We start from the raw sequence: 26,728 nt of genomic DNA, 5'->3' as shown, positions 1-26,728 counted from the left end.
TTCTAAATTAGATTTAATTTTTATAATTAAAACAATTATGTTATGCATTTTTGCCTGAAAAAAAAATTAATCTTTACATGGATTTGTTTGGCATTTTGAGTACTTTGGATAAATTCATTACTTTGGCCATTAGATATTTTAACTGTTGTCTTTTGCTTAAAATTCATTCTATTTTAAAGGATTATTTTCAATACTGTGTTCAGAAGTAGAATAATTATTGCCAAAAAAGTCTACATGTAATAATACAGCAGTTCCCAATTTTTTCCTCTATGGAAACCTAAATATTGAGTATTGTAAAAGCATTATAAAAGTCCATTAGCAGCTGCGAGTACAGTAATAAAAAAAAAGTGAGACTTATTATTTTGAAAATGTTTAATGTAAAGAATGAATTATTAAATATTCTGCACTTGTTTTTGGTGTATATATATATACATATGCAAAAAATATATTATAAGACAAGCTGTATTATGTTTTCTTTCTTTTTTAAATTTTTATAATCATTGAGAGTAGATATCTGAGAAACTTATTTCTTTATTCTTGAATTTAGTTAGAACTTAGTTGAACTTTTTTCTTTATTCTTGAAGCTCGATGAGAAATACTAAAATAATTTTTTTTAGAAGTGCATATCCTTTTTATAAATTTCTCAATAGATTGTTATTGAAAAAAAAGTATTTTTTAAATTTTGTAATTCCTTGTCATTGGCATTTTACATAAACAAGTTTATGTAAGCACCCTTTACTTATATTTTTTTTATTCCCTATTCGATATGGTTATCTTCTGCGGCATGTGCTTTGTTGTAAGACGCACTAAGCAACAGATTGTTCAGCTTTGGCCTGACTTTATTTTCATATTTTTACTACAATTGCCTGGCGTTTGTTATTATTTTGAAAAAATATTTTTCAGATTCTCAAAATTTCTTTGTACGTTCCTACACTTTTAAAATTGTTAATTGGTAAACTTATCTGCATAATTCTTTTTGTAACAATTTTATCTACCTATCATAATTTTTTTCTAACTACAAAATTTAAGATTTTATCACAGATATATGCAAGAAATTTCTATTGAAATCTGGGGTATCTGTTATCATCCACACAACAGATTTCAGTTACATTAAATTTTTTTTTGGGGGGGGGGTTAAGGTTGTTATTGCATAGTTGCTAGATTTATATAGTTATCTTCTAATTTTTATTTAAAAGTCTTTTAACTCCCTAAAAATATTATGTTACAGTGTTATATCGTACATGATTGTAGTCTTATTCATTTGATTTAAAATGAAGACCTAATTAACAATTCTATAATAAAAAAATTTTAACATGCTGAACTGGTGGATTCTATTCCATTCTTCTTGAATTATTTAAAACTGTAGAGTAAACTTTAACTAAAACTAAAAAACTTTATGAAACTAATAAAACCGCACATATTAAACTTCCAAATCATAAAATTTATTATGGATGAATTTCAGGGCCATTCACCTATTTTTTATTTTTAAAAGATGCAGTAATAAATCAAATCTGCTTAAATTCATTGTTTTGTTATTTTAATCCAAATAACAATCAAAACATTTTCAAAATGGTGGCCCAGTAAGGGATCATTCTTAAATGAATTTTTTTCTTAAATAATATACGTAAGATAGTATTGCATCTTCAGTTGACTTTTGCAGGGATGAGATTTTTCCGCTTTTTAGCGGATTTCTGCTTTTTTCACTTTCATCTCTTGAATTTCAGCTTTTTTTTTTTATCAAAAATTCATATTTTCTAAAAATTTCACTTTTCTTTATAAGTATTCCGCTTTTTCAGAAAATTCACCGATTTTCAAAGGGAAACAGAAAATTTAAACTACATAGCTATCAATCCTTTCTCATTTTTACTTATTTTAGCTATTTTCTCCCCTTTTACACGCAGCAGATAAGATTTTCCAAATTTTTTATCCGCCCTCCAGATGAATCCGATTTCCGTAGTTCAAACAATGCTGCTTCTGACAAGCCTTTTAGAGGTCCCAAGCCTGGAATCTGCTAATATCTCGATTCTTATTCACACGATTTTAATATCAAACATAGCTTTTCATATTTGCATGTTGCGATTATTATTCATGCGATTTGAATATTGTACGTTGTGATTCTTATTTACGAGATTTAAAAATCCGATATTGTGATTCATATTTACGCCTTTTTTAAAGCCTATGTAGCGATTCAAATTCACACAAGTTTAAAATTCAATGTCTTGATTTGCTCATGCGGTTTGTAATATCAAGCATTGATTTTCGTATTTATACGTGATTTTAAAATAAGGCATTGGGATTCGCATTCACGCACTCTAAAAATTATGCATCATAATTCTTATTTATGCAATCTAAAAATTGCATAAATAAGAAGTTACTATAAAGGTGGCTGTTTTTCTAACAACGATTATTAGTATATGTAAGTGTTACAACATCAGAGAAACTGGAAGGGAATATATTCAAAACTTACATTCTGTGCTTGCAAAGTAGAAAAAATAGGATTTGTCACAATATGTTTGAAGGTGGACTAACGACTAAATATAGCAAACATAAAAGATATAGCAAACAATAGCAATCACTTAAAAAGGGATTTAATTAAATTTATTTTTTTTTGGAAAAAGAGTTAATTAACTCATCAAAATTTTATTTATAATATATTTATGCTATAAAATGCAAAATTCTTATCAAATAAAAAACAATTATCTAAACAGTTGCTGATTGTCATGTAATTTTTCCAACTAAAATAGCAATTTTTGTATGTTAAGGAGTTACTATATATTTCTACTTCACTGTTATTGATAGGTTTCAGAGGGCTCTAGTTAGATTAGACTATAATATGAACATAATGATTCGGTCCATTGTTAAATTTTTTTTCCAATATAATTCAAAAAGTAACATTACTGATATATTTGCTATAAATCACATAACAGTATTTATTAAAAGAAATAAAATATTAATGTATATTCTCAGTAGTTTTAATTTGCTAAACCAGGTAGTTTTTCAAGTAATAATTGTCTCTTATGTGAACTGAGGAAAAATATAGTTTCCAGCTTTATTTTTTCAATTGATAATTTTTTTTTTCACTAAATGTTAAGTATCAATGTAATCATTTATATAATAATAGATTAGTACACAATTGTATGTCAACACATTATTCATTACCTTAAACTGTCTGGAATTTATTATTAAAGATTGCGCTTGCGTAAAATTTACTATCGTGGAAATTCAGCTTTTTTGGCTAATCTCATCCCTGCTTTAATTAGAATTAATGCCAATTAAAAGTTCAATTGCAGAAATGAAATTTTAAACTTTTATTAATATTAAGATTAATTTAAGGTTTATTTTTTTCTATATTAACAGCCTACATTTATCAATTCGTATTTAATAATCCTAATAAACATTCCAGCTGGTGCAGCTAAATCACATTTAATAAATCGATAAAAAATATTTAATTTTGAATAGTGGCAGTTTAAAATATTCATATTTTTAGTGAATTGCACCCTGATAAAAATATATAGAAAACATGGAGGACTTTGTGGAAGCCTGAAACTGTCTCAGGCTGACTAACTTCCCTCCCTCCAACAGATTCGTAGTTAGTTTTTGTGAAATGATTAAATTTTTGTATGTAATAATTTCACACATATTTTTATAAGTCGATTCTGCTGACTAGTTAGCATTATACAGTGTTGACTCATAGTTTATGAAGCGAAGTTCCTTTTGTTTGACTCAGTTAATTTTACTGTGTTTTTTCATTAGTTTTTGTTTTTCTTTTAAAGCGTCAAAGATAAAGCTAAGTCTTTGAAAAACTGTCATCGCAGTGTTATTGCTCGTGGTGAAGAAAAATATGCTGATTTTGTTGCTGAGAAGTAAGTACAAAGAAATCATTAACTTTTTTTTCTATTTTAGTGCGTCCTTTAAACTGAGCATTAACAATACATTCGACATTAAGATAAACATAGACTGGCATGTTAGACTGAACATAGACATTAGAATGTTTTTAACTTTTCATTAGGATTGATTTAAGAATTTTCATTGTAATGAGTAGTCATTCAAAAGGAATTTACATTCCATTGGAATGGATTCTTTTATTCTTAATATCTATCTTATTTTTCATTTTAATTTAAATATTTAGTTGCTTATAGACAGGAAGTTTGAAACATGGAAAAATATCTTTTAGTGTTGAATGTGGGAAAAAAAGTATTGATTACTTGACTTTTTTTTTTTTTTTTTTTAAATTTTATATTTTTTAAATGGATGTAAGTGAAATGTACGTAAAATTTAAGATCACTGTAGAGCTGTGAATATTATTTTGTAATTTTTGTTCTAAAATTTTGAATACTACATTTTTGTTAGATGGTAAATATTGAGTTTCAAATTATGCTTTTTTAATCGTAGACCAAAGCAAAATGAAAACAATATTGAAGTAAATTTGTTTTTGTATTGTTTTGTAAATTTGTATTTGTAAATATAATATTTGTAAATTTAATATTTGTAATATTTTGTATTTGTAAATTTAATATTTGTAATATTTTGTATTTGTAAATTTAATATTTGTAATATTTTGTATTTGTAAATTTAATATTTGTAATATTTTGTATTTGTAAATTTGTTTTTATCTCAAGAAATCAACTAATATTTTATACTTAGCATACTTGTATTGTTTTACAACTAATAATATTCATCCAATTAATGTGTAAGCAATAATATATAAGGTTTATAAAAAAGTTCTTTAAAAGTTAAACTAATATGTTAATCTTTTTTGTTATCTTTTACTGTTTTAGATTTCATAAATTTATGATCTTATATTTTATAAATTGAAAAGTTGTAACTTTCTTATGATAAGATTCTTTTTAAATATATTGATACTACTTTTTTGTTACTTCTTTTATCACTCTTGCTAATATTTAAGGTTTAAAAAAGTATATGGAGACCCAGAGTGGGCTGAACTGGGACGAAAGATTTTAGAGTCTGATGGTAACTATAAATTTTCCTGTGACAGTTTTTAGTATAAAATTTGTTAAACATTTCTTTTTGAATTATTTTGTTTTCTCTTAATTATGTAGGAGAAAGTGAAGATGAGCTTCTAAAAAAAACTGGAAACTTTATAAAACAATCTGAAAATTTATCTAAAGATTTTATAAATATCCGCAAATGCACTAGCCTTACACATGATAGCATGAAAGGTGTAAGTATACTTTTGTTGAACTATTGTTTATAAATAATTCAAGAATAAAATTGTTTTTTAGCCTAGCTAATATATTATTTAAAGATTGTTAAGATTTAAAGTGAATAAAATTCTCTGAACCACCTGAGACCTAAGTTTTTGATAATGGCAGAAAATGGAATTTTTACTTAGAAATATGTAGTTTTAAAAAAATTAACTCATAAATGCAAAAAAAATATTTTTTTTTTTGAAAAATACAATTAATTAAACTTAATTAACGGTTTTTAGTTATTTTTAATTATTACGTAAAAGAATGATAAATTTTAATGTTTAGTATTTTTTATTTATTTTAGGAACTTTTTGCATTGTATTTCTTCACCTTTCATGAAACAAAATTCATTTAATAATAAGATATTTATCTGCAGTAAAAGTTAACGGTTTTTAGTTATTTTTAAATATTACATAAAAGAATGATAAATTTTAATGTTTAATATTTTTTATTTATTTTAGGAACTTTTTGCAATGTAATTCTTCACCTTTCATGAAACGAAATCCATTAAATAATAAGATATTTATCTGCAGTAAAAGTCCAAAAAGATACATGAATCAAATTTCTTACCTTTCTTATAGTTTTTCCGAGACCTGAAAATTTAAATTTCCATTTAGTGGCCGGTAGACTAATGAATTACTAGCCACTCTTTCCCCAAACCTAATGAGTCGGTGACCTTAATAATCCTTTAATAATCATTTTTTGCTTGAATTTAATTATATTTTTTTAAAAATAATTCACATCAGAAATAATCTATTTCTATGAAAAGTTAATTTAATAATAAAAATTATGTAAATACATGATAAAATTTAGCTTTAGATGTTGACAAAGGAAAACATAATTGACATAGCTAAACATATTGACATATATTAAACATATTGAAAATTTTTTTTTAAAAAAAGTGAAAAAAGTGACTGGTTGTTTGATTAATTTAATTCTCCACTTTTTCTTTTGTTACCTTGCCATGTGGCAAGTTGCAAATGGTTATTCTCAGGTCTAGTTTTTCCTTGCAATTGAAAACTTGGATCAGCAAGTTAAATCCAATAATATTTTTACATATGCGTGTGTATAACTGCTTTCTAAAATCATACAAACAGAAAAAAAAATCTTGAAAACTTTATTTAGTGCTGTTCAATGAATACTAATCTAATTCATGACTTTTTGCTTAGACATTATTGTGAGTGACAAGACAATTTAACCAACATTAGTAACAGCCCCCCCCCCCCGAAATTCTGTGAATGCATTATTAATTTTTTCATAAATTATTTTACTGCAAAAAATTGCTTCAGTCATTACTGGAAAATATCTTATCTCTGACTACTATTATCATTATAGATAGGCATTACTGATCTCACACAATCAAAACTTATGTCTAAATTCATAAAATAAAATATTAAGTGCATCAAAATACTTATAATTATATGGATATTACCTTTACAATTTTTTTTTAATAATAACCAAATCTTTGAACTTCTAGGCAATTGTAAAAAGTGTTGAGTTTCATCCTTCTTCCAGAGTTGCTTTAGTTACTGGTACAAATGGAATTGCAAACTTGTTCCAGGTATGTTTTATTTTTCTTAATAAGGTTTTACTTCCTGCTTTGTCCGCCATTTTGTTAATTTTTGTTATTCCTTTGCTTTGTTTTTATTTAATTTATCCATTACATATTTTTTGTGCAATTTGTAATTGGTAAGTTTATTTCATTGTGGAAAAATATCCCCTTTAATGAATGATATAGAATTTTTGCTTAACAGAAAAGATGAAAAAAATTTAATTTTCTCACCACATCCAATAATTTCATTGAATTATTAGGATTAAAAGTTTTATATTTCGTCAATTACAATTATTATTATTATTTTTTGCTTATTAATGTTACATTTTAATATAGTCATTTAACTGTATTAATATAGCCACTAAACAAGGCTTGACATTTTTCCTTTTAATAAACTACCTTTTTTCCATGATAGTCAATTGAAAATCAGCATTTGCTTGGAAAATAAAAGTTTGCTTAAGGAATTTTATTTTTAAAATGGAAAAAATTCAACCATTCAAGAATTTTAAATAAAAAAAACTTCTGAAAAAATAAAACACTTTTACTTTTTTCTACAGTCAGTAGTTTTTTCACTGTGATATGTTGTTTTATTTTTATATAAAAAAAAGTGCGTAATATGTTGTCTGAAACTACCTGCAACAATTACATAATTTAAAAATAGTTTTACAAAAAAAGAAAGAAAGAAAGAAAGAAAAACCCTTTGTATTTTTTTTAATATACCTTTTTGTTTTTTAATCATCAAATGGCATATTTTCAATAATGTAAGCAATAAATGGTATAATCTTTACAATTAATGTTTTAGGTTTTTAGTATAACAAAACTGGAAACCTCAAAAAGTTTTAAAATCAATTTTCCTTATTAATGTTTAATGATCAATTAATATTTTAATTGTAACTCAATTATTATATTTAACCTAAGATAATTGTACTCAAACTTTATTGTTATGTTAAAGGGGCTATTATTTATGTTTTAATAAAATAGTCCAGACTGACTCAAAAGTTGGGTGTTTCACTGTTAATTTATTTTCATTTCATGATTATTTTACCAAATTATATGCAATTAAATGACTTGCAATTGATTTATTCATCAAGAATATTAAACTACACCATGTAAAACAGTTAAGAGCATATATTAATTCAGAACAATGCACACTGAATGCATATTTAACAGACTCAAAAATGTTTGTACATGTATGGTTGTAGTTGTTCATTTTTAAGTAAAAACCTTGTAAGCTCAAAGCTAAGAAGCTGAAATATTGATTGTGAAAAAGCATAACTTTCTAAATTTTGAGATATTCATAAAACTCAGAAAAATTATTTTTATATTAGATAAATATTGATATTGAAAAATTATTGATTTATTAGATAGATATTGATATCTATTTTTGAAAATGGATATTGTTATCTCTATTTTTGAAATATTCATATAACTCTGAAAAAGTTTTTTATCATCCTTGAAATAAATATTTTTTCTGATGCAGTAAGCTAAATTTTTTTATCAATTTGTCTAGGCCTGTAATATTTGTATAAACTAAAATATCTGGTTATTGTGATTTTAGGTTGATGGAAAACTCAACTCCAAAATACAGTCAATTTATTTGGAATCATTTCCGATTCATACTGCTCACTTTACTACAGATGGTAATGAAATTATTGCTGGGTCTAATATGTATGGTTTCTTTTATTCATATGACATGTACTTGGGAAAAGTAGTGAGAATTCCTAACCAAAAAGGTTTGTATTTTACCTAATTTAACAAATATGTATTATTATTCATGAATTATTAAATCAAGTGTTTAAATTACTGTTCCATTAGTTATAAAAGTTAAATGAAATATATTTTTTTATGTTATTAATAAATAATTTTTGGCATATGAATTAGTAAATTATAACACTGTAATCTCATATGGCATGCATGTGATATTAATATTTAAAAAAAAAAAAACTGTGTTCGATTAAGATTTTATGCTTTTTTATAAAAAGAAATAAATCTATCAATTTGATGCACATTAGACGTACATAATTAATCACTCTTATGAAATAAAATTTTGTTTGGTTAGATTAAAATATAAAAGTTTGAAATAAGGAAACTTAATGCATATGCATACTTGGAAAATTGCGTTGTTACTTGCATTGTTCATAGTACTTTAAGAATTACATATTTTGAATTTAAATACTTTAAAGAACAATTTTTTAAAAAACATATGTATTTTCAATCTTTTTTACCCACTCATTTGTTTAAGTCATATTGTCAATATCTTGATGTTTGAAAATTATATAAAAACTTTTAGAATATTGCTCTGATTCCAAATTAAGCTTACCTCTAAGATAAAATAGATTATATATAAATATATAAGATTATATAGAAATATATAAGATTATATATCAAGAAAGACTTATAACTTTAGAGGTGTTTACTTCGTGCTATTTTTCATTCTTATTAATAAATTTTAAAGCTTTCAGAGATGTGGTGGATTGGTGAGAAATTATGAACGAAAACAAGTATTTTTTAAAACTCTTTGTCATAAAATATTGCAATAATCTTGTAACTTGCATTGATTACTATGATTGTTATTCGTAATAATTGCGTGGAATTTCGTTATTTTAGCTAAATATTTATGAAAATTTAGACGTTTTTTTTTTTTTTAAAACGAACTTTTTTTCTCCTTATATTTATTTTGCTATAACTTCAAAAATATTCAACAAAATTAAACAAAACTTTAAAAGCAACTTTTAATGAATTGCAAATTTATTATTTAAAAAAATTCATTTGAAATTGCACAGGATCTAACCTTTTTAAGTTCGCTTATAAAATCGCATGCCAGGGTAAAAATGTAAGAAAAATTCCCTCATTTTGTTCTGAATTGTTTTAATAACTAATGAGAAAGTGATTTGAATATCTTGAAAATTTTGAAAGCTTGTAGCAATTTTCTGAATAGTTTTTGTAATTTTTTAAAAAAATTCTTTGAATGATAATTGAATGAAAGACTAATTTTATTTAGTGCTATTAAGCAAGATTTATTAAAAATGACACCGACATAGTAAGATAAAAACATAAAGTATATGCACACACAATCCAAAAGAATCTGCAAGCTCATAATATTTTTTGATAATAGAATAATTTTATTAAATATACGAAAATAGTTAACAATTTAAAATTTTTATTTACTCTTGACAAGAAAAATATCTATATATACTTGCACACTAACATTAAGAACAATTAGAGAAAGATTAATATTAATAGTTATACATAAATAGAAAATTTAAGAATTGCAATCATTATCATTTCAAGTAATATCAGTAATTTTGCTCCAAGCAAAATTTAATTAATAGATTTCCTACTGTCGCCGCAATCGTTTATTTTAATTGTAAATCGATACTTGCTCCGAGTTAAGCTGTAAAAAGCTAGCTGATTGTATGCTCGACTGCTAACTGTGGGATCGCTAATCTTTGGGCTAAAGTGGCAGTCATATCTTTTCTCTTTGGGAGCAGCGTGCATACAATTAAACACTGACTTTCTTCTACCTTGACTAAATCATGATTATGTCGTCTGTTTCTTATTTTCTTTCCTCTCCGCTGCAATTTTTTTCTTTGTCTGAACGGATACTTTTTTTATGTTACAATAAATACTAAAAAAAAGTATCTGCAAAATTGGAGAACCACCACCAATGTATCTGCACACAGCGTGCGCTCGCACATCTATATTATCTGACTATGGACACCAGCATTGTGGGAGATCATCCCTCATAAAACTGTTTTCTTTGACATGATTCCTTTCCTTATACCATCATATTTTGTGTATGGGCGATTATTGTAATGTGTTGTTATTTTTTATTAAATTTTGTTTTATAATACAAAATGAAAATTGTGGGAAACCTTTTATTTAAAGCTTTCTTTTAAAAAGTGCAAAAACTACGTTAAAAATTTGCTAGAAACTTTTTAAATTTTCAGGATATTTAGCATGGACTTTTTCCATTCGATATGAAAATTATAAACTTTAATCATTACAAAATTATGAACTTTTTTATTGAACCATGCACACTATGTTTAATTTGTTTAATTTTATTGAAAATTTTAAAATAATAGCAAAGAAACAAGGATTGTTTTTTTTTTATTTTATAAAATTGTCTATTTAAATGTATCATATCTCCATAAGTATTTAAGCCAGGTTTATGAAATTTTATGCAATTATCATAAATAGCAACCAAAGTAATCATTACAAGTTTATTTTTATATTTTCTGGAATAGGGTGATCAGGAATACTTATTTTTATTTGTAGTTTATAGCAAGTCTCTCAAACCTTTTATAGTTTTAAACTTTTTCGATAAGTATGAGAAATCACATGAACTAAACACCTCTAAATTTATAATATAATACTTTAAGTATTTGAGAAATTTGTCAAGAACTGAAAGTGTCCCTTCCATTATTGTTGAATAATGTGTGTAAATATATATTTGAAGAATATATGTAATTTAGTAAATATATTTAATTACCTGGCATGAATTCTTTAGCTAACATAAAAGTAAGAATAATCCAAACAGCAGCAATGACGAAAAATCATAAATACTCCAATCTGCATCTAAACATAACACAAAAGAAAAAATATCCACAAGTAAGATTAAAAAAAACCCGACAAAGATGGAACTAGAAGCACTGTATCTGTTTTATTTCTTTTACTTCTCAATTTTCAATCTTGTTGCATTACTTATTTTAAAGTTAATATATCTACGTATATTTGAAGAAAAATATTTTAAGATGAAATAAAATAATGTATTACCTCATTATAGAACTAAAAGGATCAACACAGCTGGAAAAAACCTAAAACTATTAACATGTAATAGCAAATCAGGAAATAAATTTTTGAAAATTTTGTTGATTGTTAGAGCTAATTTACCTCCAACTGCTGAATTTGCTCCCACTCTGACTGCGTGGTAATGCCCCTCTTACGAGGCTACATGTCAGTTCATCCACTTTAATTTCTTTTTAATAGTCTTTCTCTATAATCTCTAATTATAAAAACACTTTATTTTAATAAATTTTCTTCTCTTTTCATTAATATTTATTATTTCCCTTGTTTTTTCCCCTCTCTCTCTCTGTATATATATATATAATACCATAAAATGAAAGAATTACTCTTCAACACAACCAAATACACCATATACCTTTTTTTTGCCCAAGTTAATGCACTTTTTATTTATTTATTTATTATATTGTATTTTATGTTTTATAAAATCTACTTTGATTTTTGACAGCTGTTTTAATAGATGTGCTAAGATTTACTATTACATGTATTTTGCTATTACATGTTTAGGTGCTTTAAATAATTTTTTAAAACCTTTATTAAAATTTTTAAGCACACCCTCATATCCAATTTTTTACCTGACCTTTAGTATATCTGTTTAAATTATTCTCATGTAGTGGTAGTGAATTTAATAAAATATCAATACAGTACCCTTTTTTACCATTATTTTTTAAACCTAGGAAAATTAAATAGTAGTTGGAGGGTATGAATTTCTGACAGTAATTGTAACCTAACTGCACTAAAATGTTTTAAATGAATTTCTGGTATTAAAATTTGCATATAAATATAATTAATGTTGCATACATATTTAAATAACCAATTCTCATTATCATACATAACTTTTCAGGAATGGAACAACAAAATATTCGCCGATTCCAGATGTCTCCTGATGGGAAATATATTGCTATTCATGGACGTTATGGAAATATTCATTTAGTTACCACAAAAGTAATTTTATAAGATTTTATAGTGACTAATTGCATAATTTGCTAGTGATAAATGTTATTAATATAGATAATGGCTTTAATTAGGTTAATAATGATACTTTATTATAAGATAACATAATTTTTAAGTTTTGATTTTCTATATTAACATTATATTATTATTCATCAGATCTTAAAATTAATGCTTGCAAGTTGTTGGTGACACTTAAACTAAAGGGTCACAAAAAATAACAAACTTCATTTCTGCTGAACTGAATGATCATATCTATTTAAAACGATGGCAACATCTTTTTAAGGTGAGTAAAATAATAAGAGACATTTATGAATAATTTAAAAAGGAATGGGAAAAAGAAATATTGGCATAGATTTTTCAACTCTTTGGCTATATTTGTGCTGTCAAGTTTAATGAAAATGAATACAAATGCCTTGATTTTCCTTTCACCTTGGTGTTTCTTGAAATTTGAAACATGTTTTTCAATATACAAAGTATTTTAATAATAACACAAATAAACAAATTGAATTGTCACTTTAATTTTGTTGCAACAGTTTATTCTTTTCTTCTTTTATTAACTTTTCATTCTCTCAGTAATTTCTCAGTTTTTCTTTCGGAAATTTTTAGGGTTTCAAAAACTTTTTTTTGAATAACATGTTTCAATGACCCCTCCCCCTAAAAAAACTTATTCCACGCATTTTAAGTTTATTTACCTAATACTGGGAAAGCTAGCTTTTTTTTCGGGAAGAGGTCAAGTCACCTTATGCCCATATGAATGAACCATTTCTGACTAATTCATAATTTTTATGTTAGTACTTTGTTATTATTGTCTTTATTAGTACTTTATTACTTTAGTACTTTATTATTGTTAGTACTTTATTACTATTGTTATTTATTTTTCATTGTCTTGTCTATTTGTCTCATTCCTAGAACAATAACACATCAAACAGAAATTAAGAAAGTTTAAAAAAATTAACTACATTCTTTCATACCATTCAAAAAATAAATAAATGAATACTATATTTATAATTATGAAAGTATGTATGAACTTTTATGATTTTTTCATGAACCAGTTTCTTGCTAGTAACAAGCAAATATTGCTTTCCTTCACTTTTTGTCATAAATGTATTCAACTGAGTAAATGTGTTCAACTAAGTTATGTAAAAAATTTAAATTATTATTTTTAAAAATGATGTTGCGTTACTTAATATCTTTTAAAAAGCCTAATTTCTGTTTAATTTTACTCATTACAGACAAAAGAGTGGATTGGAAGTTTAAAAATGAATGGAGAAGTTGTAGCAATTACATTCAGCAACGATGGATCAAAGCTGTATTCTCATGGAGGTAAGTGTTACTGTCATTCCGGAATGTATACATTTTTTAATGTTTCAATTCATTGGGTTCACAAAAAAAGTAATGCACTGTACAAAAACAGTAATATAGTATGAATCTTTTTCATGTAAGAAAAATAGTATATATATATATATACGATGCTCCTTATAAAGATTATCGATACTCGATATAAAGACTCCTTTGGTCAGACAAAAACAGTCATTATAATGTGAGGTTACTATATAGTGAAGACAAAAAATAGAGCAAATATTTACTTATAATTCTAAATGCTAGACTTATTTTTAGAAATATAGTCAAACCCCGCTATAGTGAACCTTCAAGGGACCGAAATTTTGGTTCACTATAACCGGAAGTTCACTATATCCGCTATGCGGGCAATTTAACTAATGGTTCCCAAATTCATACCCGGTAACAACCCCGGAATTTCCGGAGCATCTCCGGAAATTCCGGAGATTTTTCTATCGCTCATGGAGGTCGGAATGACTGTTTACGGCATGTGGAGGGATCGCGCCATCGAGCGAATGGTGCCGCTTCTTCCTCCAGTAAAAGTATTAGAGATATGTTCTCTAGTTCCTCAAAAGAGAGCCAAAGTGTCATTAAAGCAGAAACTCTCTTCACCAATTTCATAGTTCAGCATAATTTACCTCTATCTGTTGCGGACCACGTAGGCCAGTTATTTAAAAGAATGTTCCCGGACTCTAACATAGCGGCCAAATTCAAATGCGCTAGGAAAAAAACGACAGAAATCTGCAAAAGTCTTGCAGAAACTACTCAAAATAATTTGTGCTCCATAATGAGGAATGGAAAGTTTTCTCTAGCGACAGACGGGAGCAATTCGTCTGGCGATAAGCTTTTTCCTCTGGTGGTAACATTCTTTGATGATACCAACGGTAGAATTAAGACTACCCTTTTCTCTCTTCCAAAATTGGATAAGGATGGTACCGGGGAAAACATTTTCATGCTCCTTGATAGTGTGTTGTCAAAAAATAGTGTTCCCTGGGAACACTGCATCGCCTTTTGTGCAGACAATGCTTCAGTTATGCTTGGACAACATAAAGGAGTGGGGTCATTTATAAAGAAAAAGAATCCTGATGTCATCATTCATGGTTGTGCTTGCCACTTAATCCATTTAGCTGCTAAACATGCTACAAAAAAAAATCAGTTTTGATGTAGAAAGTTTTTTGATAGATGTGTTCTACTATTTGAAGAAGAGTTCAAAGAGAATCCAGCTTTTAAAATTCTGTGAAGAACTATGTAATCTTGAAAACAGCAAGGTTCTTAAGTATGGGGCTACAAGGTGGCTATCAATGGGCAAAACCATTGATCGATTTTTAGAGAAATGGGATGCCTTAAAAATCTTTTTTTGTGAGGAAGAGAAGGGCTCTTCGGAAACTTTTAAAAAATTGAAGACTATTTTTGAGGATAAATCGACTCAACTCTACCTTTTCTTTTTGCAGTCAGTCATCCCATTGTTTGAATCGTGCAATACGATGATGCAGCAGCAAGCTCCATTGATTCATAGATTTCAGAGAGAACTTATGAATTTATTTAGCAATATTTTGTCTCGGTTCATAAAACCAGCATGCATAGCAAATGCAAGTTCTGTTTTTGAAGTCAATTTTAATAAATCAAAGAACCAAAAAGATGATTCTGAACTTGTGATAGGTGGCAAGACAAGGCAATACATAAAAGATTCAGACCTTTCTTCAGAAGAAATGAGGCAGTTTTATTCGTCAATCAGAAAATTTTATACCGAAGCACTCTCTTATATTTTAAAAAAATTTCCCCTGACCACTGAAGTTTACAAGCACTGTGAAGTGGCTGATATAACCATTCGACATGAAGCTAAATTTGCTTCTTTGGACTATTTTTTGTCTCTGTTTTTTGTTTCAGAGGAAAAACGGAGTCAAATTGAGCAAGAGTTTGCTTTATACCAAATGGACAAACTAAATGAAGAGATTTTATCAGCCGAACGATGTGACACAGCTTGGACTCTTATATCGGGTTTAGTGGATATGAATGGTGCAAGGAAATATGAAGCATTGCCATCAATAATGCTGACCATACTCATTTTGCCTCACAGCAATGCTGCTTGTGAACGGGTGTTTTCTATAGTTAAAAAAAATTTAACTGATAGTAGGTCCAGCTTGGCTTTGCCAACCTTGGAGGCACTGCTAATAGAGAAGTGCAAAAGTTCCGAAACATGCTGCTATGATGCAGTTTTAACTGAACAAGACTTAATAAAAGCTAAAAAAGCTACTTATGTTTCTTTAACTGGCGAAAAAGTTTAAGTCTTTGATATAATTATGTATAATGATAACAATATAACGAGGAAAGTGTTCGTTTTATTAAAATTTATTTTTCATTTGCTTTATAATTATTTTGTCTACAATTCTTTCATAGTAATCTCATTGCATAATGTAAGTTTAAAAAATAATTATACTTTTTTTAAAATCATTAAAAAAGTGAATAATATAGTTAATTTTAATCATGATTTAATAATCTAAGATGGTCTATATATTGTTCAGTAACTAGTATTAATTTTCCATTTTCAATATTTTTCTATTAATTATACCCTTCTAAAGTAATGTATCTTTAAATTTATGCACTAAAATATGAATAAATTTGTTCCGAGTTACACTCCTGAAAAGACTCCCAAAACTCCTGATGTTTTTAATAATATCTCCTGAAATCCTTTTTACAAAGTTACCAGGTCTGCAAATTCCTCCCTTTTATTGCACGTTATTCAAATAAATGACTGAAAAATATTATGTCGTAGCAAAAAATGTGTTATTTTCTATTACTCTTCGTTCTGCATACAAAAAAAAAAAAAAAAAATTAGTAATCTTTAGCTGATGAGCAATCCTCAACATCAGATATGGAAATACTTCCTGACTCTCAGATAATTTTTCCTGGATTTCTGTTAGTCCACTTTTTAAACTTGTCTAACCTGCCATTCGAACACATAAAAGTAATCTCATAAAATCGCTTAGCAAATTCATCGACATTTGTCCAGATACTTCAACCACTCTGCTGAACCACTTCAGCAATGCTTCTTCAACATCCTTGTGATCTGCTTCTCTCAAATTTTTTCTGCCATTTAAACTTTTTTCATCAGTAGAAATTGTTAATTGCCTATTTTTGCATATGTTACGAGCTGTAGATTTGGATAGTTTATATTCCCTGCAAATATCAGCTTGATTACATCCATTTTCAATTTTTCTGATTATGCCCTCTTTATCATCAATGGAGAACATTGTTCGTTTGCTGCTCGCCATAGTTAAATTTGAGACACATGTTTGCGGGCTTTTTTTTAACTGCTCTAAGAGCAAAATGGAGTTGAAATGAAGGCCTTATCAACACATATTAGTGTCCAACTTTTTGACCAATAATGAATAATTACTCATTCCCTCTGACAGAAAATGCATATTGATCCCACTGACACCTTACAGGTGCATCATCTCTGCCTGGGTTGGAAACATCTACTTGATTTGTTTAGGGATGGGAAAGTAAGATAAAAGAAGTAAACAAGAAAAAAATGCTCATCGCTACCTTCCCCACTATAGATGGTTTTAAAAATTGGTATATGTATTTATTTTGAAGTAGAAATTTTAAAATTATTACAAAAAAAAATGAAGAAAAAAATCAGTCGAAGACAGAAAAAAGTTCATTATATCGAACTTCATCACTTTTTTGGTTCACTATATCCACAAAAAATAACATTATACGGGTATAGCAAGGCACGGGACCGAACATTTCGTTCACTATATCCAGGAGTTCATTATAAGCCGTGTTCACTATAGCGGGGTTTGACTGTACATGCTCTACATTGAAAAGAATTATGAATGATAGTATAATTGACAGTGATGGAGTTTTTTTTTTATGTAAATAAAGTGTAACTATTAATATAATTCTTCAACGGTTATAAATATTTTTTTTTCAGATGACAACTTTTCATGCCATGCATAATTTTTAGATGGTCAATCAGGGCTTGTTCTAGGTTTCGAAATTTTTTTTAACGAAAATTATATTGTGAAAAATTGAACATTTTGTTCTCCTGTCTTCAAAAGTTCATCATGACTTTTAATCGTTTTAAGCAAAGTGCTTCCTAGGATTTTGAATATTTTAAGGAATTTGTTGTTTTGAAGTAATTTTTCTATCCACTTCTTTCAAAATTTTTAATTTCTGTTCTAAGCATATAGCATTGATCTGCTTAGGAGCAGCCATTTTTACTAAAAATTATCATCCAGGAAACAGGTTATGTAAAAATAAAATCCAGAAGAATGCAAATACTGCTTGTTTTAACTCTTAAAAAACTTCCTCTTATAATACTTAACAATATTTACCCACTGTCTTAAAATGCACTGTTGGTGTCAAAACAATTATATTTAAATTACAATTAACGATTTTTTGGTTGCACTTAATCAGCCTCTTATTCAAATGAATTTAAAAAAGTGTTGTGTGTTAATATGAATCATGCTAAAGTTATACTGGCAGATCAACAGAAATTGTTCGATTTAGCATGTAGATTGAATGCACAAAATATAAATAATATCAAAATACTGAACATAACTTACTATTCTTCTGGCAATAAAATTGAAATACCTTATTCATTCTAGTTTATACATAATGTAAGTAAGAGTTCAATTAATTTATCATTATTTTACTATGTTTAATTTCAGATTGTGGTGAAGTTTACATTTGGGATTTAAATACAAGAAAATGTATTCTCAAATTTACAGATGAAGGTTGCATTACTGGAACAGCCATTAATATTTCCCCTAACAATCAGTTCTTAGCTACAGGGTATGGATTTTTATCTATATAACATTCATTAAAGTTTTGTTGCATATGCATATAAAATGTATTTGCTTTAATAATTTTTTTCCTTCTAAATACGTCAATGCATTTGTGTGAAATTTGAATTGTTTAGAACCTTTCAATATTCCTTCCAATGTGTATTTAAATTCTAGTTTAATTTTTTTTATTACATTGCATTATTTTTTAATTTCTATGCTCATTGATTTGTTTTCTCATTTCTTTCTTTTCATCACACTTGTAAAATATACTGCCTAAAGCGAAATATATGTATAATATTAAAACTGTAAAAGAAAAAATAACTTTAGCTCAAAATGAACTTATTTCACTTTAAAAAATAATAAATGTTTTAGAGTTTTTATAAATATTTCAATTCTTCATTTTAAAGAATTTTATTAACATATATAATTCTGCAAAATTTATATTTAAAATTAAGGAAAACAAAGATGTAGATATATTTTAGTTAACTTTTAATTTCTTTCTATTTTTTATATATGTATATATGAATTTATACAGAATATTCTTTTTTAAGTATGAAATAATTTTATGAAAAGTGTATATTATAGCATATAAAATGATTTTAAGTGTATATATAAAATCATCATCATAATTTATCGTTAATTGTAGTTAATCAACCTAATGTAATAAAATAACTGACCTTTAAAATAATTCATAATTAATACTTAACATTTTGTGCTTATGATTATTCATTTATTTCTACTTTTAAACTATTCATCTAAAATAAAAACTCAAATTATTGCAGGTCAGATTCTGGAATTGTGAATATTTATGATTGTGCAACATTAAATACATCTTCTCCAAGTCCAGTAAAAGTTATAAAAAATTTAACTACAGAAATCACAGCTCTTAAATTCAATGTGACAACTGAAGTCTTAGCTATCGGTTCTTCTTACAAAATTGGAGCTACTAGATTGGTAAATTTTCCTATTTATATATTTCTAAACAAAATTTATAAAATATAAAAAAATATTTATTATAATTTTTTATCTGTTGTCTATCAATATTTTAATTTTCTATGTATATTTATGTGCTTTTAATAATTGAATTATGAAATTTAGTTTATGAATTTTAATATAAATGTATAATTGTTTATAAAATTTCATAATTGTATACAATATCTGGATAAAAATGTAAATGCATATCACTATAACTTCCCTGATTATCTAGTTATTTTGGTGTTGTATGTATCGCAATTTATTATTGTGTTTCGAAAACTTAGTCTTAGCAAAAATCACCATTTTTAATTGTTTTCATTTGGTGAAAGGAAAATATTCTTTGATTGGCTGTTTGCTAAGTTTTGTCTGGATCTGAGTTTTCACTGGTTATTTGTACAATAACAAGATTGCTGGATATTTTTATAGGAAAAGGAGAGTGCATATGTACATAGCCACCGAGAAATAAGGCCGTTGAGATCATCAAGGTCTTTTAGTGACGTCACATACTGTGGGGATATGCGATTAGCCGTCAATTTCAAATATTTGTTCTTCATTGAATTGCAGTATCGTTTGTCCGCCGGATGTGTCGTTTTAAAAAATTTTAAAAAAATATATGTTGCATTATTTTACAGCTTTTAACAATGCCCCTTACGTGTGTAGTTCCAAGATGTAAAGGGAACTACAAAAATGGGCCTAAAGTATCAGTATTTAGGTTTCTGAAATTTAAAAAAAATGGATTAATTCCATCAAACGAGACAGTTATCAAATAACCGTTAATAGTCGAGTAAGTGTTATTTAGCATTCATGTTTTAATATTTGTTTTTGCTGACTTAATAATAAGCTTTTTAATTAAATAATGAAATAAGTTGTATTTAAGAATTATATTGCTTTAGGTATTGTTTATTGTTAGCGAAATTTAGAATATGAAACTAGCAAAACATTCGTACTTTTGCAAGACAAATTTAACATCATTTGTCGTATTTAAATGTATATATATATATACAAATATAAGATGCCATTAAGAGTTAACATTTGTATTATTTTAAAAAAAAAACTAGTAAAAAAGCTTTAGTTATACTTTTAAAAGAAAGAAAAATTCATAACAATGTGGATTGGCATTTGAAGCTTATTTATTCTTAACGATAGCTTATGATCCTATGAGTAAAATTTCATAAATATTCATACTTGAAAGCAATAAAACTCCGATACATTAGATTATATTAATAAAAAAGGAATTTAATTCATCCTTTTTTTAAAAAAAAAATAAATAAAATTTAAATTTAGATTTTTGCAATCTTATGGATAAATAAATTTTGAGTTTGCTCCAGATTACATGTACTATTCTCATTTTATTCCCATTTTTATGTTTATTTTATAAGTCTGCAAGAGTATATGTAAAATAAAAATTTTTATAAATGTGCCAATAAAACTATTATTTCTATATTTGTCTCTTTTCTGCCATGATATAACATATTTTTATTTGTCTTGAATCCGTTTCATGATCAAAATGTATCATTTCTTATTTTCAAATATGATTAAATCTAATATATAATTACTCATTAGAAAATAATAAATTCTACACTTAAATAAGGTTTATTCTTTTGATATTAAAAATAATTATGAGGAATCAAGATTTAAAAATTAAAAGTATAAAATTTCTTATTGAATTTCATTTTTATTCATTCATTTCTATTGGAAAGCATCAAGAAGTCCTACATGTTCTTTTTATAGAGTCATAACTTTAAAAAGCTAACAATTCACCACTTAAAATTTTTTTAAGTGCTTTTAAATTTGCTAAAGCAAAAATATATTACGTGGCTCAAAAGTTTGAACTATTTACCATAGTTTTTTCTTAATACAAATCTGAATACCCCATTATGTTATGCTTTGCTAGCCCCTCAGAGGATGACGTCACAAATCTACTGAGAGGACTTGACTCTCGATGGCTATGATATGTAAGCAATGCTGGTGATTTTGGAGTTGTAGAATTTTAATAAGTTATTTTACTGAAAGAAGCTTTATCTGGAGTAGAAGTCCCCCTTTATTTTCTATAAATCATATTGATAAAACGTGCTTTCTGATAAATTTTGAGTAAAGCGATTTGACAACTATTTTGTTTCCCTTACTAATAGTATCAATGCTAAAATAAAATTTCAGAAAACTGATAAAAATATTGATGTTTGAATACATTTTTTGCAATATGTAGCTAAAAATTCAAAAATGCTTTATGTATAAGTATCTCTATTTCGAAATTTTTGTCATGTTGATTTTTCTATTGCGCAACATAGTTGGTCTGGAATAATAGCATCTTGCCAAACAATATTCAATTTAATTAATCTTTATTTTGATGAGTTAAACTTCTAAAAAGGTGTTTCTTTTAATCTAATAATGTAAAGATACCATAAAGCCCAACAATTATTAATAAATAAAAAAATATGGAATAATTTTTAAAGTTTTACTAATGATATCTGCATATGTCTTTCAATTTTCACATGATTTCATGGTGTTAAGTAACACCAATTTATTGATTATTTATTTATTTTTTACCCCATACAAAAAATGAGTATTTATTCAAGCTCTTAGTTGACTGATATGAACAGAACTATCAATACAATATGTAACTATTATTTAAAGTTTTAGTTATTTAATGTGCACATATCTAAGTATACCTTTTATATACTAGTTTTTATGATAAATAATTTATATATTTGTTTAATTTTCTCTTTAACAGGTTCATGTCCCCAGTCTTTCTGTTTTTTCTAATTTCCCTGCCAGAGAAGACTATAAAGGAATTAAAAATGTAAACAGCTTAGATATTTCACCCAACAGTGGTTTTTTGGCAATGGGAAATAATACAGGGAATGCATTGCTATACAGGTATGTATTGTACTTCATATTTTATTTTAATATTTCTTTTAAGCTGTGATATAAAATAATTTGATACAGTGTTCTATACACATTTTATATGGAAACCAGAATTACAAAAAATATTTTTCTTAAAACTGTTCCTTAAAATATTATTGAAATAAATGTACTGTCATTAAATATCAGTATATTTATTTTTTCTAGGATTATTCATTTTAATTTGTTTTATAGTATTATTTTGTTGCAGATTTTCTCTTTTCATAAATATAATAATGCATCTTGCCTGTATATCAGCTGTTATAAATTCATTGTATATTTAGTTGTTATAATCAGTGATGTGGTGTTAAATTCCAGGAAGCTTTTTGACAAAATGAATGTGTGTTTTTAGAATTTGAATACCTCCAGTAAGAATAGGATATATGTAGAGAAGTTAAAAGTTCTTTTAATATTCTAGAGTTTATTGGATATTTTGAGGCTCTTTCACACTTCTAGGTCTACAGGCTTTTATCACTACTACCATTCGAAATGTGGATTAGTAATTTTTGGTTTCTTATATCCTTGACTCCAAAATAGCAGAAACACTCCAGCAAAGCAGTATATTGCTAGCAAGTCAATGTCATTTATTTATCTTTTTAAAGTAAAGTAATTGCCTAATAAAACAAAGAGCAAGACTAAAAGCAAAAGATTTTTTTTTCCATACACATTGATGAAAAATAAGGAATAATCTTTCTCCCTTTTGAAATCTGAAAACGAAAATTCACAAGGAAGGTGTGCTTCAATAACAAAGCAATAACTTAAGTTTGCGGAAAATGTTTTATTAAGGGTTCTGAACAATTTATTCTCTAGAATATTTTTATAAGGAGGGAAAATACATTTAAAAAAGGACAGGAAAAAATATTTAAACAAATGGAAGATAAAAATTAAAAAAAAAAAAAAATGCTTTTTGCCAAAATTTTAAAATGCTACTCCTCTTCCAGTTTTAAATCTGAGATAATCTATTTTGATTAGATAATGTATTAAGAAAGAAATCATTTGATATTTAGTAGCTCTAATTATGGATTTATTTCATTTTTAAATCTATTAAAATATTTTTTAAAAAATTTATATTATTCAAGAATTTATTTCAACTACCTAAATTTGATTATAAATTTAAAACATAAAGTGAAATTAATTTCTAATTTAACCTAATCATAACTGGAAACGTATCGCGGTCAGCTTAAATTGGTAATTCCTTTGATTGATAAGGATCCATATGAAATATTTTTGGGAGAATATTTCATTTGTAGCCCTGTTAATTTGCTTGTTATTTATAGTGTATCAAAAAATCTACATAATTTTTTCCATTTGTGTTGCAATTATGCATTTTTCATCTTTTTATCAAGAAATAACTTATTAAGGAGTGTCTCTAAGATACTATGTTTCAAAAATGTTGTAAAAGAAATGTAAAAATGTTATAACTCACCAGGAAGAAACTTACACAAGTTATTAATTTTTTAAGAATTAAGAGAAAAATTTAAGGGCCTAGTGCAAAGTATTACTGTTATTTTTCCCATACTGTGAATTTTGTTATAAATTTTTGTATAGAAAAAAAAAAATCTGTCGAAAGTTAATAATTGGTATATGCGAATTAAACATCTATTAAAGGAAAATAAGTATTTGAAAGTATTGCAAAACTAGACCATTAATGTTTACTTTCAGATCTACTTTTGTAAAATTGTAGTCAAGTAATGATTTACCCAAAGCAGCCAACTCTACTGGATTTTCCAGTAGACTACTGGATTTTGCCAGTTTCTCCTGGTCTACTGATTTAATAAAAATTCTCCCGGTTTTTGCATATTTTAGAAAATTCCCTAAAACTGAATAAGTTTCCTTAAAAAATCCCTTTTGAAATAGAATTTTTACACAATTTATTGCTCACCTGAATATTTAAACAAATATTACTAATACATAATGAAACAAACCTCATTTATAGTTATCAGTTTAAAACTTATTTATTTATTTGAATTATTTTCAGTTTATTTTTATTATTATTTATATTATTATTTTCAATTTATTTTTATTCAGAATTCCCTTTTTCAACTAATTTAAAAAAATCTTTCAACTACCAATAATAAATTACTTGTTTATTAATATTCAAAATTATGAGTTAACATAATAAAAAGAATTTAAGTACATTTATTGTCAATCATAAATGGAAAATATTGCAGACCATTTATAGTGTAATAAAATTTTTGTATTTTGATTAAAATAAAAATCCCTGTAGGTAAAATATTTAGTATATTTTGCAATACTTATCAGGAAATTTATATTTCGTAAAATCTACTGTATTTTTTCCTATCCATGTTAGCAGCTATGTTTATCCCATCATAATCTTATTTCATATTTGTTTTATGTAAATTTTTATTAAAATTTAGTTATCTTAGTAATAAATTGTATGTAATTTATAATGACTATAACCAATTTTGAACCTTTTAGTTTTTTGAACTAATTAATTATATTTTGCTCCTTAAAATCCATTTCCTACTTATGACTTTTACATTTTGTTGTTTTTTTACTAAATAATTCTCTGTTTTCTAGGTTGAAACATTACAAGAATTACTGATTTTTGTGCCTCACTGTTTGTAAATAAATATTTTTTATCTTACATTGTCATAGTTGTGTTATGATTTTACTTTATTTCTGGTTCTGCTTTTTAATAATTTTTTTGTGGAATAGTTTTTTTTAAAAATTTTTTTTCTTTTTCAAGTGTCTACTTAATTTTTAAATATCAGTTGGTGAAATCAATATAAACACTGTACAACTAATATATCTTTCATAATTCAAATTTGATCCATTTCTTTTCTAAAAAGGTTTTTAAAACATATTTGTTGAAAAAATGTCATTAAATTCAACAATTGATAGAATCCTTCAAATCTTTTGACATTTAATATGCTTCTATTTATAAAGAAATGCAGAAAAATTATCTTTTCTGTTCAAAAAGTTTGACTAATAATATCAAATAAACCTAACTACTTAAAAAATAACAAATATTAATATAAATTACAATAACATTATTATAGGAAAAAGCTATTAGGAGTATTGTTTCTTTTTCAATATTTCTGTTGCATCAAAAAGAAATCAGTTTTGACACAAACTATTAAATGAATTGCATTCCTTAATCCAAAAAGTAAGGAAAAAAGTATATATCAACAAGTTTATCTAAATGTTTTCATTAATCTAACAAGTCTGGTAAATTCTTTTAGTTTTGTTTTCCAAAATAAAGATTATGTTTAATCTATTTGTGATATTTTATCAGTTTATTGAAAGTGATTACAATGGAAATATGTGAGATTAGCTGATAAAAACTTTTTTATCTTTTCATTCTTTATCAAAAACATTAACACTGAATAACGATAAAAAGTCAAATAGTATTAAATAAAAATTAATCCTTTTTTTTAAAGACTTATTGCTCATAAACCATCTATTGCTATATCTAACTGTAAGCAGCATAATAATGAAATATTTTCAGGAATTACAAAGATTTATTTCAACATTTTCTTATCCTAAACTTTATCGATTATTACCTTTTTTTTGACATCTAAAATTAATTTAATTTTCTAATATTTTAAATAAATTTTTTTTAAATATTTAGAATAATTAAATATTTGAAGTTACAATATTTAAAATAACATGAAATATTGGTTTTAAATTTATTGACAGTGAATTATAATAGTATTAAAAAGTACATTTTAACTGATTTTTTAAAATTAATTATTAAAATCATTGATTTATGTTAAAAATTTAGTGAAAATAATAGGTCATATTTTTAAAAAGGTCTTGAGTAGTGAAAGAAAAAGTTTTCTTATGCAATGAAATAATTTTTTATGTAAAACATCACATATACTGATTAGTAGCAGATTAATGAAGAAATGCAAACTTTTTTTAAGCAAAATAAATATAAGTGATAAAAATGTACAGTGATGATACACAGTGTCCATTTTTTAGATTTTGAATTTGTTGTTAGAATACTAAAAATAAATTTCCTTTTTTGGCAGTATATCTACAAAAAAAAAAAAAAAAACATTATTGATATAAAGATACTTTTTAAGCCTTTTTCATTGATATATTAATAATCTCATGCCATTTACATATTTTCTTTCGTAAAAGAGACTAATACAGCGCCTCAATTATTAATTTCATAATATATAAATTTAAAATGTTTCCTAAATTAATTAAATCAAAATTAATAACTTCAGTAA

The 26,728-nt window shown here is 25.8% G+C and overlaps 1 protein-coding gene across 2 annotated transcripts in view; it reads left to right on the top strand.

Annotated features, from left to right (window-relative positions):
• wcd (U3 small nucleolar RNA-associated protein 18 homolog wicked) overlaps positions 1 to 25,134 on the top strand; it is a 32,194-nt gene extending 7,060 nt beyond the window's left edge. For both annotated transcript variants that reach the window (XM_087151668.1, XM_087151669.1), the window contains exons 7-17: positions 3,774 to 3,863; positions 4,907 to 4,971; positions 5,061 to 5,182; positions 6,688 to 6,771; positions 8,321 to 8,495; positions 12,410 to 12,510; positions 13,752 to 13,842; positions 18,534 to 18,657; positions 19,433 to 19,604; positions 22,357 to 22,502; positions 25,068 to 25,134. In XM_087151668.1, the coding sequence (XP_087007794.1) occupies positions 3,774 to 3,863; positions 4,907 to 4,971; positions 5,061 to 5,182; positions 6,688 to 6,771; positions 8,321 to 8,495; positions 12,410 to 12,510; positions 13,752 to 13,842; positions 18,534 to 18,657; positions 19,433 to 19,604; positions 22,357 to 22,502; positions 25,068 to 25,092 (1,195 nt within the window). In that variant the 3' untranslated portion in view covers positions 25,093 to 25,134. The remainder of the gene's footprint in view (positions 1 to 3,773; positions 3,864 to 4,906; positions 4,972 to 5,060; positions 5,183 to 6,687; positions 6,772 to 8,320; positions 8,496 to 12,409; positions 12,511 to 13,751; positions 13,843 to 18,533; positions 18,658 to 19,432; positions 19,605 to 22,356; positions 22,503 to 25,067) is intronic.
• The last annotated feature ends 1,594 nt before the right edge of the window (positions 25,135 to 26,728 follow it).

This window comes from Parasteatoda tepidariorum, chromosome 9, assembly GCF_982258835.1.
Source record: "Parasteatoda tepidariorum strain Cologne lab strain chromosome 9, Ptep-v5.0, whole genome shotgun sequence".
NCBI lineage: Eukaryota > Metazoa > Arthropoda > Arachnida > Araneae > Theridiidae > Parasteatoda > Parasteatoda tepidariorum.
The sequence above is the reverse complement of the archived record's forward strand: the minus strand, read 5'-3'. Positions and strand labels throughout refer to the sequence as shown.